At 38.6% G+C, this 16,385-nt stretch overlaps 2 protein-coding genes across 3 annotated transcripts in view; one reads left to right on the top strand and one right to left on the bottom strand.

Moving 5' to 3' along the window:
- Positions 1 to 6,306, bottom strand: part of LOC138715276 (protein starmaker-like) — a 67,362-nt gene extending 61,056 nt beyond the window's left edge. For both annotated transcript variants that reach the window (XM_069848027.1, XM_069848026.1), the window contains exons 1-3: positions 6,030 to 6,306; positions 5,620 to 5,833; positions 5,196 to 5,396 (exon numbers count right to left, since the gene is read on the bottom strand). In XM_069848027.1, coding sequence (XP_069704128.1) covers positions 5,196 to 5,396; positions 5,620 to 5,833; positions 6,030 to 6,140 — 526 coding nt within the window. In that variant the 5' untranslated portion in view covers positions 6,141 to 6,306. The remainder of the gene's footprint in view (positions 1 to 5,195; positions 5,397 to 5,619; positions 5,834 to 6,029) is intronic.
- A 26-nt stretch (positions 6,307 to 6,332) lies between these two features.
- LOC138715277 (gastrulation defective protein 1 homolog) lies at positions 6,333 to 9,538 on the top strand. Its single transcript, XM_069848028.1, has one exon. The coding sequence runs from the start codon at positions 6,407 to 6,409 to the stop codon at positions 8,444 to 8,446; it is 2,040 nt and encodes a 679-aa protein (XP_069704129.1). The 5' UTR covers positions 6,333 to 6,406; the 3' UTR covers positions 8,447 to 9,538.
- Positions 9,539 to 16,385: the final 6,847 nt, after the last annotated feature.

Here is a 16,385-nt window from a genome sequence, read left to right as displayed (position 1 = left end):
GCATATAAAGGCATATTTTTGCAATCTTAAATAACTGTATCATATTTTCTTAAATGTACTCTAATATAGCATATTTTAATATTGGTCTATTAAAGGGCAATTCCATGAAATAGTCAACCTGTAACCCATTTTCTTTTTTAAAAATAAATACCTATGTATATATTTTTAAAAAAGTACATGGACTCTTTGAATATGGCATAGTTTCTTTATTCTAGAGCTCAATGTAAAAGTTTATGGCCTTTAATTTGGCAACAACTTTAAATAAAATTTCTCAGTATTATGCAAATACTTGTACTTAAGCCTCATACACTTACAGATTTTAACAACTGTGGCTAAAAGTACACCTTACTGGATTGTTTATGAGATAAACTAAATGTAACAAAAAGCCTTTACTATTAATTAACCATGACACTAAGCTGATGATAAGGTTGTGAAAATTTTAATTTTATGTCCAACACCAAAATGTACAATCAGTTTTATCATGAATTTCAGAGTTGTTGTATCTTCATGAAAATTTAAATGCAAAGTACATTCACTGTATTGTACAAGTTTCCACAGAAAAATAATTCTCTTTTCTGTTAGTTAAAGAAATATTTTGGGAGTCGGACATAGAATTCTGATCTACACTACTGTTTGTGAAAAGTGCAACCCAGAAAGAATTGCCCGAACGACTCCAAACTTGGGAGATATGTAGAACAGTGCACCATCAATAATTTATTACGTTTCCAGAAAGATGGCGTACACATAGGCCCAACAGTGACGTCTCTTGTGTCACCAGCAAGGTCAGTGTTATGCCTTGCTCAGTCAGTGCAGAACTTCCAAACGAAGTGGAAACGTGAAAGCTAGTGCAGGTATGTTTCATTGAAGTGGAAGGGTACAATATCAGCGTGTAAGTGCATTCGAACGGGGCAGAATGGTTGGTTTCCGGGAAGCAGGTTTGTCATACTGTGACATTTTGGCTCGTACAGGGCATGCTGCTACGACAGTGATGCGTGTGTGGAACCAGTGGATAGAAGAGGGTCATACACAGAGACGAGCGGGTACTGGACCACGTAATGTGACTACAGCACAAGATGACCGCCATCTTGTCTGCATGGCCGTGACGGACCATACAGCTTCATCTACAGTACTGAGTCGACACTGGAGTACTGCAACAGGTGTGGACCTGTCTGTATCAACAGTTCATCGCCGTCTTTTGAGAGCTGCACTAGTGGCTTGCATGCCGTTGCATCAGTTTCCATTGTTCAGAAACCACCAATGCCTCAGATTGCAATGGGCACGTGAACATCATCACTGGCATGCTGAATAGCAAAATGTAGTGTTTTCAGACGAGTCCCGCTTCAACTTGTCCTACATAGCCGCATACAAATTAGATGCTACTATGGTGAATGCAATCTGAGACCATGCATTGTTGAGGGGCATAGCAGACAAATGCCTAGTGTGATGGTTTGGTGTGCCATGCGATCTCGCCTTCTTTGTATTCAGGGCAATCTGAACAGCAACCACTACATTAGGGAAGTTCTGGAGTCCGAGGTACTACCCCTCTTTCAGGCAACTTCACATGCCATATTTCAGAAGAACACAATGCCTGGCCACATGATGCTTTGTGGACTCACATACAAACTGCGTGAAGGGAGATTCCCCAGGAACATATCCAGGCCCTCTTTGATTCCATGCCACGACATTTAGAGGCTCTGATTGAAGTGCATAGAGGCTTCACACCATACTGAAATCTCACGGTCACAGATCGGGTACAGTTCTGTAATTCTAATCATTTGTGTATTGTCATGTACCTAATCTGTGGTATCAATTTCATTTCAGTCACATGTATCCTTCTTGGTGTTGCAATTTCCACAAACATTAATATATAATATGTCACTGAAGGCAAGTCATATCTGAAAGACAGGGTGGAAGAGAAATAGCCCTGCAGATTTCCAGAGCGAATAGCTCATGTTGTATGTAACATAAAACTATAATATCATATTGGTGGAAAGTTCATAGTTTTTTTCAGAAAAAAATGTTTTCTTCCAAATGTTTAACAATCTCTTATTCGGTAACTATTGCGAGTAGGATCGTGATTTTTGTCTATATCGATAAGAAATCTATGAGGGGCGCCCAAAAAGTAAATTTCCTTATTTTGTCCCTCTGATTAGGAACAAGCGACAAGCCTGAGACTGTGAGGAAATAAGGGTGTGGCAGATCATTGACACAAATGTGTCGGGTCTGCACATACTGACATCACTCTGGGACCAAGATCCAGGCTTGCCTTCAGTGACATAATGTAAAGCATTAAATTGAAGCAGTTCGGATCATAATAATGTAACTCGAAGGCATCGTTGATGAAAATAAAAATTTATAGCCTATCCTAATTAGGCATACTTATAATTTTAGAAGACTCGACCTCAGGAAATATTGCTCTCATTGTGTTGAACTATGGCTTGTTACTATATGGGCAAGCGTCATTATATCAATCAATCTTCTTACTGTATCCAGCTGCTTGCTGACAACATAACGTCCACTATAGTCTATTCAGTTGTTGTTTTTCATAAGAAATGAGGGGTAAGGGTCATTACATAAGCTATATAAAAATGCCTTTTTTCAAGAACTCCTTCATACTCATAGCCTACTAAGTACTTATAGTCCTTCTTGAAGGGGTCAGGATTTCTGGGATATTTATGTACAGAGTAGCACAAGCACAAACAATCCCGAAGGACTGAAGTGCTAGGGTCATTGATTGAACCCCTGTTAACAATACATACATTACAAGTACTTATAACTTCACAAGGCTTGGACTCAGAAAATAATGTTCTCATTAGTTCAAACTAGGACTTGTTACTATATGGGCATGTGTCGCTCATTATGTATATAAATTTTGACTTTTTTTTTTAGGCAATTCCTTCATATTCATTACTTAGCCTACATGGTTTTTCACGTCTAGAACTCAAGAAATAATGCTCTCACAGGGTTCAAACGTGGCTGTTCCTACATGAGCAAGGGTCATTATGTAAGCAAATTTTGACATTTTTTAATCACTCCAGATATCTAATTAAATATACCTAACACCTTCCCTCCAGTTACTTTCATGGATGTGTCTGAAGGAACGAAGAACAATACATTCACTGTCTCTTCTGTTTAGAATCATGCATATTTCTACTCTGAATTATCTGTTATCGCGCTTTCAATTTCTTACAACTCTTCGAAACCAACATCAAGCACTTCTTTCTATCCCTCATCATAGAATGTCTTTATAGTCATCTTCCAATACTGTAGAAATACCTCGCCTCTGGAATTCGTTACCTAATGACGTCAGGGACTGCCGGACTTTATCACAATTCAAAATTAAATTGGAAAATTTTGTCTTAGTTAATGTGTTTAGGTATTGCTAGAAGTATTGATTTGTGTTTTTTTTTTTCCTTTTTAATCTAGATTAAAATTGCAAGTTTCTTGTTTATGTTAGTTAATTAGTTAGGATACAATTAGTTATGATACTTAATCACTCATTTAAAGTTTGTGTGACTGCAGCCTGTGTATATTTTTGTGTGGCTTTACTTTGTTTATAGTGTTTTTTTTCTCTCTCTCTCTCTTTATTTTTTTGTGTAGCTTTATTTTGTATATAGTGTATTTTTTTCTGTTTATTTCTATTATTGTATTTGTATTCCTGGTGTTGTGGCCTTAACTACATCAGAATAAATAAATAAATAAATAAATAACCTATAAATTTGTAAAATGTACTTAAACAGTATCACATAATGTATCAGATACTGTAACCAAGAATGTAATCTGAAGATGCCAAAAATGACGAAAACGTTCGTTGCTTTAATTAGGCCTAAATCATAGTAAGCTTACCGGTATGTCAATAAAACAGTACAGTTTTTCATAGTTTATTCAACTAGGTCATTAAGATAGTAAATTTCCTTAAAAATCATTATTTGTCACTAGATTTATCGGACTCAACTTCAAATATGAATTGTAAGCTAATCTTTTCTCCAACAGATAGCTAGGCCTATCTCCTAACCTAACCACCTATCACACAACTTGGTGCTGGGCTAACCCAAGATAACCTAATCTTTTGTACAAGACATAGCTAATCTCTATACCTTGATCAAACCCTCTAACCTTGTCAATGAGCTAGGGTCTAAACCAAGCTTACCTAACCTACTAGATTGTACAAGGGATATAACTATCTCGTCAATGTGTGCAATAACGGCTCAAGTTATACAGATTCTAAATTTCAAAGTAAATCTATAGCTGACAATAAAATAACAGCAGGTAAGTAGTATTATAATACGCGGGATGTAACTTTAATAGTGGCAACATTGCTGTAAAAGCGAAACGAGACAGAGTTAATTGTTGTCACTTTTACCATATGTTAATCTATATATGCCCTCCTCCCTCCTAAAAGAGTTCTTCCGTCCGACTCAGAGCGCATGCGCTGTGGAGAGTTGAAGTTAGTCTCCTGTTAGTTACAGCTCTAAGCAGTTGTGTTTCGCCATGTTTACAAAGCATGAACAGCGATCTTGGCCGAAAATTCAATCTGCCCGTGGTCGTTGAAGCATGTGGAGAGACGGCGTTACCATACAGGACTGTGGCGAGGTGGATTCGAGACTTCAATGAGGGGCGTGATCGCGTGGAAAACATGGCTCGGCTGGGTCATCCGAGTGTTAGTGAAGAGGAAGTGCAAGCTGTTTCCACGCTATTAGACAACGATCGACAACAGACGGTACGTGAGTTAGCCTATGACTGTGTTTCGTATTCTAAAGAATCACCTAACACAGGATAATGAAAGGGTGCACACGGCACACTGATTTGTACCGTCGCTGGGGGTGGGAAGTGTGCTTTTCCATCCACCACATTCACCGGACTTAAGCTCCTCTGATTATGACTTAATCCCAAAGATAAAGGAACCACTTCGTGACGTTCAAGTTCGGACCGTTCCTGATATTCAGCAGGCAGTAGGGCGCTCCATCAGAAACATCAATAGAACAGGAGCTGCTACAGGGATACTACAACTTCCACATCGCTGGCAACAAGTTGTAGACAATGCTGGTTACTGCATTGAAGGACTATAGAAGTTTCACAGATATATCACTTGTATATTCGTAATAAATAAATAGTTACCATTATTAAAGTTACAACCTGTGTACAAGAGGAAAGATACATTCTATATTCCCTATGGACTCAAGTCTTTCACTTACTCTCTGGGGGAGGGAAGTATTCCAGAGGGCAATGTTGAGTAGAACCAGCATCTGTGGATTTTGCTGTTCTGCTTTCTAGAAAACTGACATATGCTGGGTCTTGTTCCAATGTGCCCATCTTCGGGTCTTTTTTTCGACCTAAGCGTTTCTTTGGTAAGCGTTGGAATGGAGCAAATTCAACCACAGCTGGATACTCATTGCCTGCAAGAAATCGTTCCATACCCTAATATAACTCAGCTCACATTAATGCTTTCAAAGTTGACATATGTCTTTAACACAATGTTTTAAAAACTGTGTTCTCTTTATTAACTGTCAAAAGGGGGGGGGGGGGAATTAAAGTTTGTCATGCATAGGCCTAGGCCTATATAATTTTAAATATATTTACATCTTTATAAGTAATACTATGCTCAATTAAAAACCTTACCCTTTTTGTCCATAAATGTATAATTGTCAAACTGTTCTTTAAATGTGAAAATATCTTCCTGTTTGATGAAGTTGATATATGCTCTTGAAAAAGCAAATGGTCCCAGACTTTTGTCTGGGCGCACGAAATAAAGGTAATCATGGTCAGGAAGCGGTGATATTTGAGTTATGAAAGACTCTTTTGTCAATGTAGGTGGTAATCGACGTATCACAACCTAAAAATGAAAAAAGTCATATTTAGTAAACAATACAGAGAGACGGATCAAATGTTATTGACAAGACACTTAGCGTCCACAACATGCAATAAATGTAAAATTTATACATAATATAAGTAGCACAAATTATTGCTACTTTAAAACCGACTTAACGTTTTTTTTTTTTTAATTCAAAGTTTTATATTCCGATATTTACTTTGGTTGGGGGACGAACGCGTTCCTTCTTTTCTCTGGTTTTTTCATGTTCAGTTGTAGTTTCAGATTTCTTGGCAACAACTTCAGTTTCCCCCGTTGAAACTTGAGTCATTGTTATTTCTTGGACAAAGTTACGTCCTTTTCATCTCAATAACTGACACATCACTTCATTTCACCTGTTTTCTTGCAATGAAGAGCCTCCGCGAATCGCTTTCACAGCCTTTGAAATGAATACAGCTCATACTGCATGATCAGTAGCTCTGCGCGCTCACAAACTGCAACTTTGTTAACAATTCGTAAACTGCATGTCCATTTACGAGAACTTTGTGCAGGTCTGATTTAGAGGTTATGTTAAGTTGAATTTCACTTCATTGAAGAATGAATAAATCTAAAAAAGTTATAACGTTTGGTAAGATTGGAGGAATTTTAGGAGGAACTCGGAAGGAGGAAGATGGAAATAATACAACAAGCAATGAGCAGTCGACAGGTTTCGGAAAATTCGGTGGTAAGACATCGAAAACAGATGTTCAGGTGAACGTAAACTGTGAAGAGTTAGAAATTACACCAGAAACTGATACTGAAAATCAGCGCATGCGCGAAATAATGGGGTTTGGCGGTTTCGGAAAGAAATCTAAACAATTCAATGTTGAAGAGATGCTTGAAGAAGCAACAAAAATGGCAAAAGAAAGACGTAGAACTAATATTGATTCCACTGTCGAGAAGCTGGGTCCTTTAACAATTGAAGAATCAAAGAAAAAAGAAGAAGCGAAAGGAAGTGACCAGGAAGAAGACGACGGTGAATTCATTGGTCCACCAGTACCAGTTCAGTTATTGAACAAGATTGATTCTGGCGCAAAAAAAATAAGTGAAAAGGTTAAGGATAAAGAGGGTTGTGATTCCAGTGATGGCAGTGACGAGGAAGAAGATGGAACGCCGGAAAATTTACAAGGTAAAATTCCAGCTAGTCATGAAGTTTCTATGCTTCACGGTACAAAAGCAGTTGTTGCTGTAGCAGCTGATCCTGCAGGAGCCCGACTGGCCACGGGATCCGTAGATTACGATGTTCGCTTCTGGGATTTTGCGGGAATGGATGCTACAATGCAGAGTTTTCGAACACTTCAGCCATGTGAGAATCATCCAATAAAGAGCCTTCAGTATTCTGTAACTGGCGACGTTATTCTCGTAATATCTGGAATGTCACAAGCTAAAGTTCTTGATCGTGATGGATTTGAAGTTGCAGAATGCGTAAAGGGAGATCAATATATAGCCGACATGGCAAAAACTAAAGGTCATACAGCACCGTTAAACAGTGGATGTTGGCATCCTAGAATGAGAGAAGAATTCTTGACCTGTGCTGCAGATAGTACATGTCGATTATGGGACGTAGAGAAACCTCAACAACACAAAGCCATTATTAAAGCACGTGCACAGAATGGACTCAAAACAATACCCACCGCATGTGCCTATAGCAGAGATGGTAATTTAGTGGCGTGTGCGTGCATGGATGGATCTTTGCAGATGTGGGATCACCGTAAACTTTTCGTGAATACAGCATTGTTACTAAGAGGGGCTCATCAAACAGGTTCCGAAGTATCCTGTCTAGCCTTTTCATATCTGGGCAGTCTGCTTGCAACACGGGCCTGTGATGACACGCTCAAACTGTGGGATCTAAGAGCATTTAAAAAACCTCTGCACGTTTTTGAAGAACTCTTTTCACGTTACAGCACTACTGATTGCTCTTTCAGTCCTGATGACAATATGATACTGACAGGAGAATCTGTGAAAAAGGGACAGATCTTTGGTAGACTACTTTTTTACAACAGCAGGACATTTGAGGAAGTTAATGAAATAACTGTTACTGATTCCCACGTCATTAAAGCTGTGTGGCATCCAAAACTGAATCAGATATTTGTGGGTTGTGGAAATGGAACTGTGAAAGTTTATTACGACAATAACCGCAGCATGCGAGGTGCTAAACTTTGTGTAGTGAAGACGCGAAGGAAAGTGAAGCAGGTGGAAGTTGTAGCAGCCCAACAGATACTCACACCACATGCTCTGCCAATGTTTAGACAAGAAAAGCCGAAGTCTATTAGGAAACAGATGGAGAGAGATAGGCAAGACCCCGTCAAGTCACGACGACCGGACCTTCCCATTTCATCTGGACAGGGAGGGCGTGTTGCAACCTCAGGAGGAACACTTAGTTCTTATGTTATTCGCAACTTGGGACTCAGCAAGAGGGTAGAAGATGATCAAGATCCCAGAGAAGCCATTCTTCGCTTTGCTAAAGAAGCAGAAGAAAATCCATATTGGGTATCACCTGCTTATACAAAAACACAGCCAGTTGCGATATTCCAGAAACCAGGGGAAGGTGATGAAGAGGAAGATCAAGGTCCTTCTTCTAAGAAAGCAAAGCTATAGATACCCCTTTTTGTTAGGGTAACCATATATCCTGTTTTGACTGGAGACTTCATATTTCAGGAAATAATGTATAGGCAGATTAAATTAGCTGTTAGTCCTTAGAACTCCATTGTGCCTCTACCTCATTTCATCGAAAATGCTGAGTTAATTAAATGGCACTGAAACCTTACTCTGGTGTTATGTTCTCACTTTCAGCTTTATGAGAGCAAATAATTTATTTGTTTTTAAACTATGAATCATATTCATAGCTTACATGCCATGGGTCCCATAATCTAATCTACAAAGAATGTACTTGGAGTTTTCAACATCGAGTTCCATTCCTTGCATACGTTTTGTAAGGGAACAGTTTCATGTAACTACATATATATTGCAATCCTTGTAAGCCTTTCTCAAGACAAAGCCCTGCGTATAAGGTCTTTCAAAGATCCCCTTTATATGTATCAGTTTTGGTTTCAAGATCTCATTTTACTGTTCTGAAGGATTTGTCCAGGTTAAAATAAAATTGTTTTATCCTAAGTGATATACGTTGTTTGATCTGAAGAGAGGAGGAGAAGAATGACTGACTTACAATGAAAGTTCGAAGATGTAATTATATTGTAAGCAAAACATACTGTAGTGAATTTTATGAAAGAATTACAATTTCTTTTAATTCTAAAGGAGATGAACTGAGTGTTTGTAATATAACAATTATAAGCTTTTTATTGTAAAGTTGTTTTCTCGTAAAGAAAATTATCTCCTATATTGATCTTTCACACTTATGCATGTTTTTTTTCTGAGTGACATGTACATATTAACACATTTAGTCAATGTGACTTCTTTTTTGCAAGAAACTTAAAAAATAACCTTAACATGTTGGGTATTTTTAAATATAGACTATGCCTTGGTGAACCTCCTGTGAGATACTGAAACCATCAATCTTATTTATTATGCCAGTCATTTATCTTGGTTTGAAATAAACTATTATGGTAACCCTAATTGATATACTTGTTTTCTATAAAAAAATAAGAAAAGCTAAACTATTATTGTGTATGAATAATTATTTATGTATATACTATGATAACATTAAATGCGTGTAAATACTTTTCATTATGAGAGAGAGAAATTTTTTATTGTAGAGTAGAGCAACCATTTTCAAGCACTGTGCCACAGCACAGTAGTGTGCCACAAATGATCTGCTGGTGTGCTGTGAGAAAATGAAAATAGTGAAGATTGCCGCAGCAAAAATTGGAAAAATTAAAGTGAAAAGTGTAGTAAAAAAAAGTGTGTCCATAAGAGTCAACTTTCAGCAAACATGTCACAAGCCAACATTGAGTAAACACGGTGTAGATGTGCGATTGGCAGAGAAGAGAATGACTGACCCACAGTTAGAGATAGAATATCTTACCAATTTTGAATTGAATTTTAATTTAGGGCGAGGGCATTATGATCCATCACTGTGACCTTATTAGATCTGCTGCACTAACCCTCAAGCTAGACACATTTCCAACCCACACCAATTGACTACACTAAGGTTCGCTGCGTACTCAGGATCCTAGCAGACAACTCTACTCATCCCTAGGTCAGCCCCTCTGTGCATTGCCAATTGGCGTTAGAGGAATGCTATGGAATGACAGAATGGAGAAATGTTGAAGAAATGATGTAGATGCCTAATATAATAATAAATGAGAAAATGGAAGAACCCTGAGGAAAACCCCAACTGCGATCTTTTCCACCACAAGTGTCACTATGAACAAACGTTAAAAAAAAAATCGTTTTTGTGAAAAAAATTCCCCCCCTCCCCCTCATTTAGAAACCACAAGTTTCGATTGTAAGAGTGTGCCTTGATTTTAAATGACAACTTTATTTATTTTATTTATTTATTTAACCTGGTAGAGATAAGGCCTTCTTTTCCCCTCTACCAGGGGATTACAACTGCAATATTAAGAATACAATTACAATTATAATTACAATTAATATTAAAATACTAAAAGATTAACTGTATAATAAAAGCTAGATAGTTTATTGTAAAAGTTAAGAAGAGAGAAGCATTTCTTTTATTGATTAAGTAAAAATTAAACCTACTCTACGCAGTAAGAAAATGCTTAATAAGTTTGCTTTTGAACGCTACTAAATTCCAACAGTCTCTGATGTCACTGGGTAGGGTGTCACATGTTGAAAAGGGTTGAAATACGCTGGAGTAGAGTGACAATTCTGAATTAAAATTGGCATAGTACCATATTTATTATTTTTCTCTCAATAGCTTCAGCTTTCCATAATAAAAGGACAATTTTCTTCAAATATGAGTTGAATTCAGTAAATTGTTTTTACCAACAGTATAAGAATAGGGCTATTTATTAGAATATGAAAGAGAGAGTGAGTGAGTGAGTGAGTGAGTGAGTGTGTGTGTGTGTGTGTGTGTGTGTGTGTGTGTGTGTGTGTGTGTGTGTGTGTGTGTGTGTGTGTGTGTGTGTGTGTGTGTGTGTGTGTGTGTGTGTGTGTGTGTGTGTGTGTGTGTGTGTGTGTGTGTGTGTGTGTGTGTGTGTGTGTGTGTGTGTGTGTGTGTGTGTGTGTGTGTGTGTGTGTGTGTGTGTGTGTGTGTGTGTGTGTGTGTGTGTGTGTGTGTGTGTGTGTGTGTGTGTGTGTGTGTGTGTGTGTGTGTGTGTGTGTGTGTGTGTGTGTGTGTGTGTGTGTGTGTGTGTGTGTGTGTGTGTGTGTGTGTGTGTGTGTGTGTGTGTGTGTGTGTGTGTGTGTGTGTGTGTGTGTGTGTGTGTGTGTGTGTGTGTGTGTGTGTGTGTGTGTGTGTGTGTGTGTGTGTGTGTGTGTGTGTGTGTGTGTGTGTGTGTGTGTGTGTGTGTGTGTGTGTGTGTGTGTGTGTGTGTGTGTGTGTGTGTGTGTGTGTGTGTGTGTGTGTGTGTGTGTGTGTGTGTGTGTGTGTGTGTGTGTGTGTGTGTGTGTGTGTGTGTGTGTGTGTGTGTGTGTGTGTGTGTGTGTGTGTGTGTGTGTGTGTGTGTGTGTGTGTGTGTGTGTGTGTGTGTGTGTGTGTGTGTGTGTGTGTGTGTGTGTGTGTGTGTGTGTGTGTGTGTGTGTGTGTGTGTGTGTGTGTGTGTGTGTGTGTGTGTGTGTGTGTGTGTGTGTGTGTGTGTGTGTGTGTGTGTGTGTGTGTGTGTGTGTGTGTGTGTGTGTGTGTGTGTGTGTGTGTGTGTGTGTGTGTGTGTGTGTGTGTGTGTGTGTGTGTGTGTGTGTGTGTGTGTGTGTGTGTGTGTGTGTGTGTGTGTGTGTGTGTGTGTGTGTGTGTGTGTGTGTGTGTGTGTGTGTGTGTGTGTGTGTGTGTGTGTGTGTGTGTGTGTGTGTGTGTGTGTGTGTGTGTGTGTGTGTGTGTGTGTGTGTGTGTGTGTGTGTGTGTGTGTGTGTGTGTGTGTGTGTGTGTGTGTGTGTGTGTGTGTGTGTGTGTGTGTGTGTGTGTGTGTGTGTGTGTGTGTGTGTGTGTGTGTGTGTGTGTGTGTGTGTGTGTGTGTGTGTGTGTGTGTGTGTGTGTGTGTGTGTGTGTGTGTGTGTGTGTGTGTGTGTGTGTGTGTGTGTGTGTGTGTGTGTGTGTGTGTGTGTGTGTGTGTGTGTGTGTGTGTGTGTGTGTGTGTGTGTGTGTGTGTGTGTGTGTGTGTGTGTGTGTGTGTGTGTGTGTGTGTGTGTGTGTGTGTGTGTGTGTGTGTGTGTGTGTGTGTGTGTGTGTGTGTGTGTGTGTGTGTGTGTGTGTGTGTGTGTGTGTGTGTGTGTGTGTGTGTGTGTGTGTGTGTGTGTGTGTGTGTGTGTGTGTGTGTGTGTGTGTGTGTGTGTGTGTGTGTGTGTGTGTGTGTTTTTTTTTTTTTTTTTTTTTGTCAATAAACATGCCAGTTGAGCGAGGCTCTGACGTTGTAAGTAGAGAGGCATTGACCTCAGGAATTGTTACGGAAGAATATTCAATTCAAGAAAGTGAAAATGCATAGGAGTGTTCAACAGGTAATATTAGCAGATGAGAAAGAAGTAGTAGATCGGAATATAGGAGATCTAAATAATGAAGGAAGAACTAATAATGATGAATCAAGTGACTGCAGACAGGAGATTGAAAGGGTTAAGTTAAACATAGAGGGACACAGTGAGAAGATTGAATTGCTGAGACAAGAAATAGAACAAATGAAGAGAAAAATTAAGCAGTACGAAATAAGTCGAAGAAAAAGGACATTGTCATTCTTCAGAGTAGAGGAAAAGGGACGTGAATTTGCAATAGAAACTGGGGAGGCAGTATGCAGAGTGAGTAACCAAAGAAAATATATTAAGGAACTTACACAGAGTGCGAGGAATGGGAATGAGAGTTGAAAAAGACCTGAGCTACGAGATCAGATGTAAAAGGAAGCTATTACTTCCTTTCATGAAGGCAGCAAGAGCGAATGGACACTTTGTAAAATTATATGAAGACAAATTAAAAATCAATGGGAAATTCTATGATGTAGAATTCTGTAAGGCAAATGAAGATCATCCAATATTTGGATTAAGTATGAAGAAGCAAGAACATCAATATGCAAAAGAGCAGAGGAGATCTGAAGACACGAGGGCACAAGGTACGAACGGGCAAACTGATGGAAGGACAATCGTGAGGAAGGAGAATGGTCAAGAGAAAAATAAAATGAAGCAACCGCAGTTATAGCATAAACTGGAAAGTAGGAAAATTGAAGAAAATCATTGGCATGGATTAATACCGACCAGCCCAACTAAACAGATGTTAAGCAAAGATCGAAATTCGAACTGGGACAAAATATACGTGACAGGTGATGGACAGTCTGCTCAATCAGCAATTGTGGTGGAAAGTGACTATCTAAACAAGATCGTTGACCAGGTATGTGTAGATGATGGAGAATTAGCTGAATTGCAGATCGCACCAGAGTAAGCTAGACAGAACAAAGGAATGCTGAGATCAAGAATACAGAAAAAGAAAATGTATGTGAACAAATCAGGTAAGAGCCACAATGGCAATGAAGTTTAATGACACGAGTAAAAATGCAAGTGATTTAACCAGATTAGTGGGAAGGAAGGTCAGTGCCGAGAGGAGAAGTGAAAGTGTTTCTGTGAGTGCAAGAGCTGAAATGGTGAGAAGTGAAGTGAAGAATAAGTATGACGAGTTTAATCCAGGACCCAGAACAGGAGAAGAGTCATCAAGTATTTCTATGACTGTAATTCATATTCAAAAGAAATATCAAGTGGTTATAATTAAACTAATGGTGTTCAGTGTGGTATGGCATGGACTGTAATGATGGTAGGAGTGTGAAACCTCATAGATATCCTAATTAAGCAATGTGCTCGCGAATTGTGCCAAAAAATAATTAGTGCCATGCTGAATACCATCAGTTTAATTGTAGTCACCTTGTATTTTTACATTTAATGCTATATCTAAAAATCAGTGGGGAACGTTCGATTAATTGGAATTATTTGCAAATAAAGATATTTAAAAAATAACTTAATAACTATTAGTCTGATTAAATTCAAATTTGGTAATATTATTACTGTTAATATGGCCTGAAGATTTTAAAGAGAAAGTGTTGATTCCAATACCGAAGAAAAATAATGCCAAGAAATGTAAGGAGTTCAGGATTACCAGTCTAATAACGCACTCGGCACTTGCGAATACTGAATTGACGTTTATATTCTAAGATAGAAGAAGAGCAGTTTGGCTTCAGGAAGGGAAAAGATACGAGAGATGCAATTGAACTGCTATGAACAATTGGCAAAAGATACCTAGAGAAGAATAAAGAAGTGTATGTAGTATTTGTGGACTTAGGAAAGGCTTTTGACAAAGTGGATTGGTATAAACTGAAGTTCGAGTCCCAGTTCTGGAGAGAATTTTTCTCTGTTCTATCCATCCTTCATCATATGATAACGCAGAATTCCTGCACAGAAATATCATATGTACTTTAGTACGTCATAATATTAAAATAAAAATAATATAATAAGCTGCATTATTATTTATTTTGTTCAAGAGGTGGTCCTCCAGCTTGGGGGTTGGGTGAAGGGCTAACAATCCATCACCATAAAAACAGCTTGTTACGAAATCTCAAAATAAGCCTCGGAATGAGATTGATTCTCTGGCACAACCACAATATGGGCAGGGTATTTAGCATGTATGGACTAACTCAGAAATGCATACAGAGTTTTAGTTAGGAGGCCAGAGAGAAGAAGACCTTTGGGGTGGCCGAGACGTAGCTGGGAGGATAATATTAAAATGAATTTGAGGAAGGTAGGATATGATGGTAGTGACTGGATTAATCTTGCTTAGGACAGAGACCGATGGTGGGCTTATTTGAGGGTGGCAATGAACCTCCAGGTTCCTTAAAAGCTATAAGTAAGTGGTTAGTGAGGTTTAAAAAGAGCACATCAGCTACTATGGCTATTTGCGCCCTTATCTAAAATAATTTACAAAACGGAAACACAATACAATAGAATAACTCTTCTCGGGTTCTCAGCCAGGTGAGTTGGAGATTAGCTTCCAAGCTTTCGACGGCTAGCTCTGCCATCTTCTTCACTTCGTCCCTGAAGAAGATGGCAGAGCTAGCCGTCGAAAGCTTGGAAGCTAATCTCCAACTCACCTGGCTGAGAACCCGAGAAGAGTTATTCTACATCAAACGCCGGGAAAGCCTCAAGTCATACACAATACAATAATCAGAATGCTTAAAAGAACTAAAAAACGTCACAGTTAAAACGAAGTTCACAAATGCAGTTTCAACAAGGTGATGCATAAAAATCATAAAAGTGAGCAGTTCTCAGACTCTACCTAGTATTTAAAAAGAAACAATAAAATAATAAAATAAATGCCACCAGAAATAACTTATCTGGCGCATTCCTAAAATACTCTGATATAAAAGATCCGAATGTCAAGTTTGTTAAAAAAATATATATATACTAAATAACAAATGTAACCTCAGGATGTAAAGGGTCCAGAGGATAAGTAAAATGGGTCAATGAAAAACTAAACTAAATCACCTTGTCAAGTCCAGTATCCAGTACTCTATAAAAATCTCAGAACTGCATTTGTACAATTGAGGACCGTTTTTGCAAAACTTGCTAACTGCAAAATTGAGATTTTGGTGGATTCGTTAACATAAAGCAGGCCTCTACACGATGTTAAAGTTATCTTAGTAAAATTGAATTATTTCTCTTCATTATAGTGTGTCAAAGTGTGATGGTTGCATCTATAACCTCTTTGCCTTCATTTAGTTTTTTTGTCTCTCCTGTAAAAATTTAGTTTTTTTTTCAGTTAGCAAGTTTTGCAAAAATGATCCTCAATTAAAATCATTTCCAAGAGCGTCCTGTAGAGTCAGCTGAATTCCATATTGCCGACGGACACGGTCATATTTTCTACAATGCAATAAAAAATGTTCCACCATAAGAAGAACATGGCATATATCACACTCCGGCTGAGGCTCGCCACGTAGGAGATGGCCATGTGTCAGATGACAGTGGCCAATCCTCAACCGGGTAAGTAAACTTCTTCGTGTCGTGATGCTCTTGTGGACGAATCCCAAACTCGAACAGTATTCTTTATTCTTCGTAATTTATTTCCCTCTAGCGCAGACTATTCTCCTTCCCATTGCCACCCTATTCTACATTTTAAGTGATTTTGTAAGTCTTGCCACCTCTTGCGCCAATATACCAGAGTGCCATTCATAGCACCATCTTTGGCTGCAGCATCTGCGGCCTCATTTCCTGAATTCCAACATGGCCAGGAATTCACACTACTCCAATCTCGGAGTCAGAGCTTAGGAGTGTGTGGAAAGTAAGCAAGTAGTAATGAGTTTGTTGATTCAGCAAATATATATCAATAATAACATTATTCAAGCAATGAGGAGGATGGGCAACTCTAACAAAATAAATTTGATTATCAATTACATTGAGATACTATTGAATAAACTGGTGGGTCCTATAATGCATCTGTCCC

Source organism: Periplaneta americana, chromosome 15, assembly GCF_040183065.1.
Source record: "Periplaneta americana isolate PAMFEO1 chromosome 15, P.americana_PAMFEO1_priV1, whole genome shotgun sequence".
Classification (NCBI taxonomy): domain Eukaryota; kingdom Metazoa; phylum Arthropoda; class Insecta; order Blattodea; family Blattidae; genus Periplaneta; species Periplaneta americana.
This window is presented reverse-complemented; position numbering and strand designations above follow the sequence as displayed.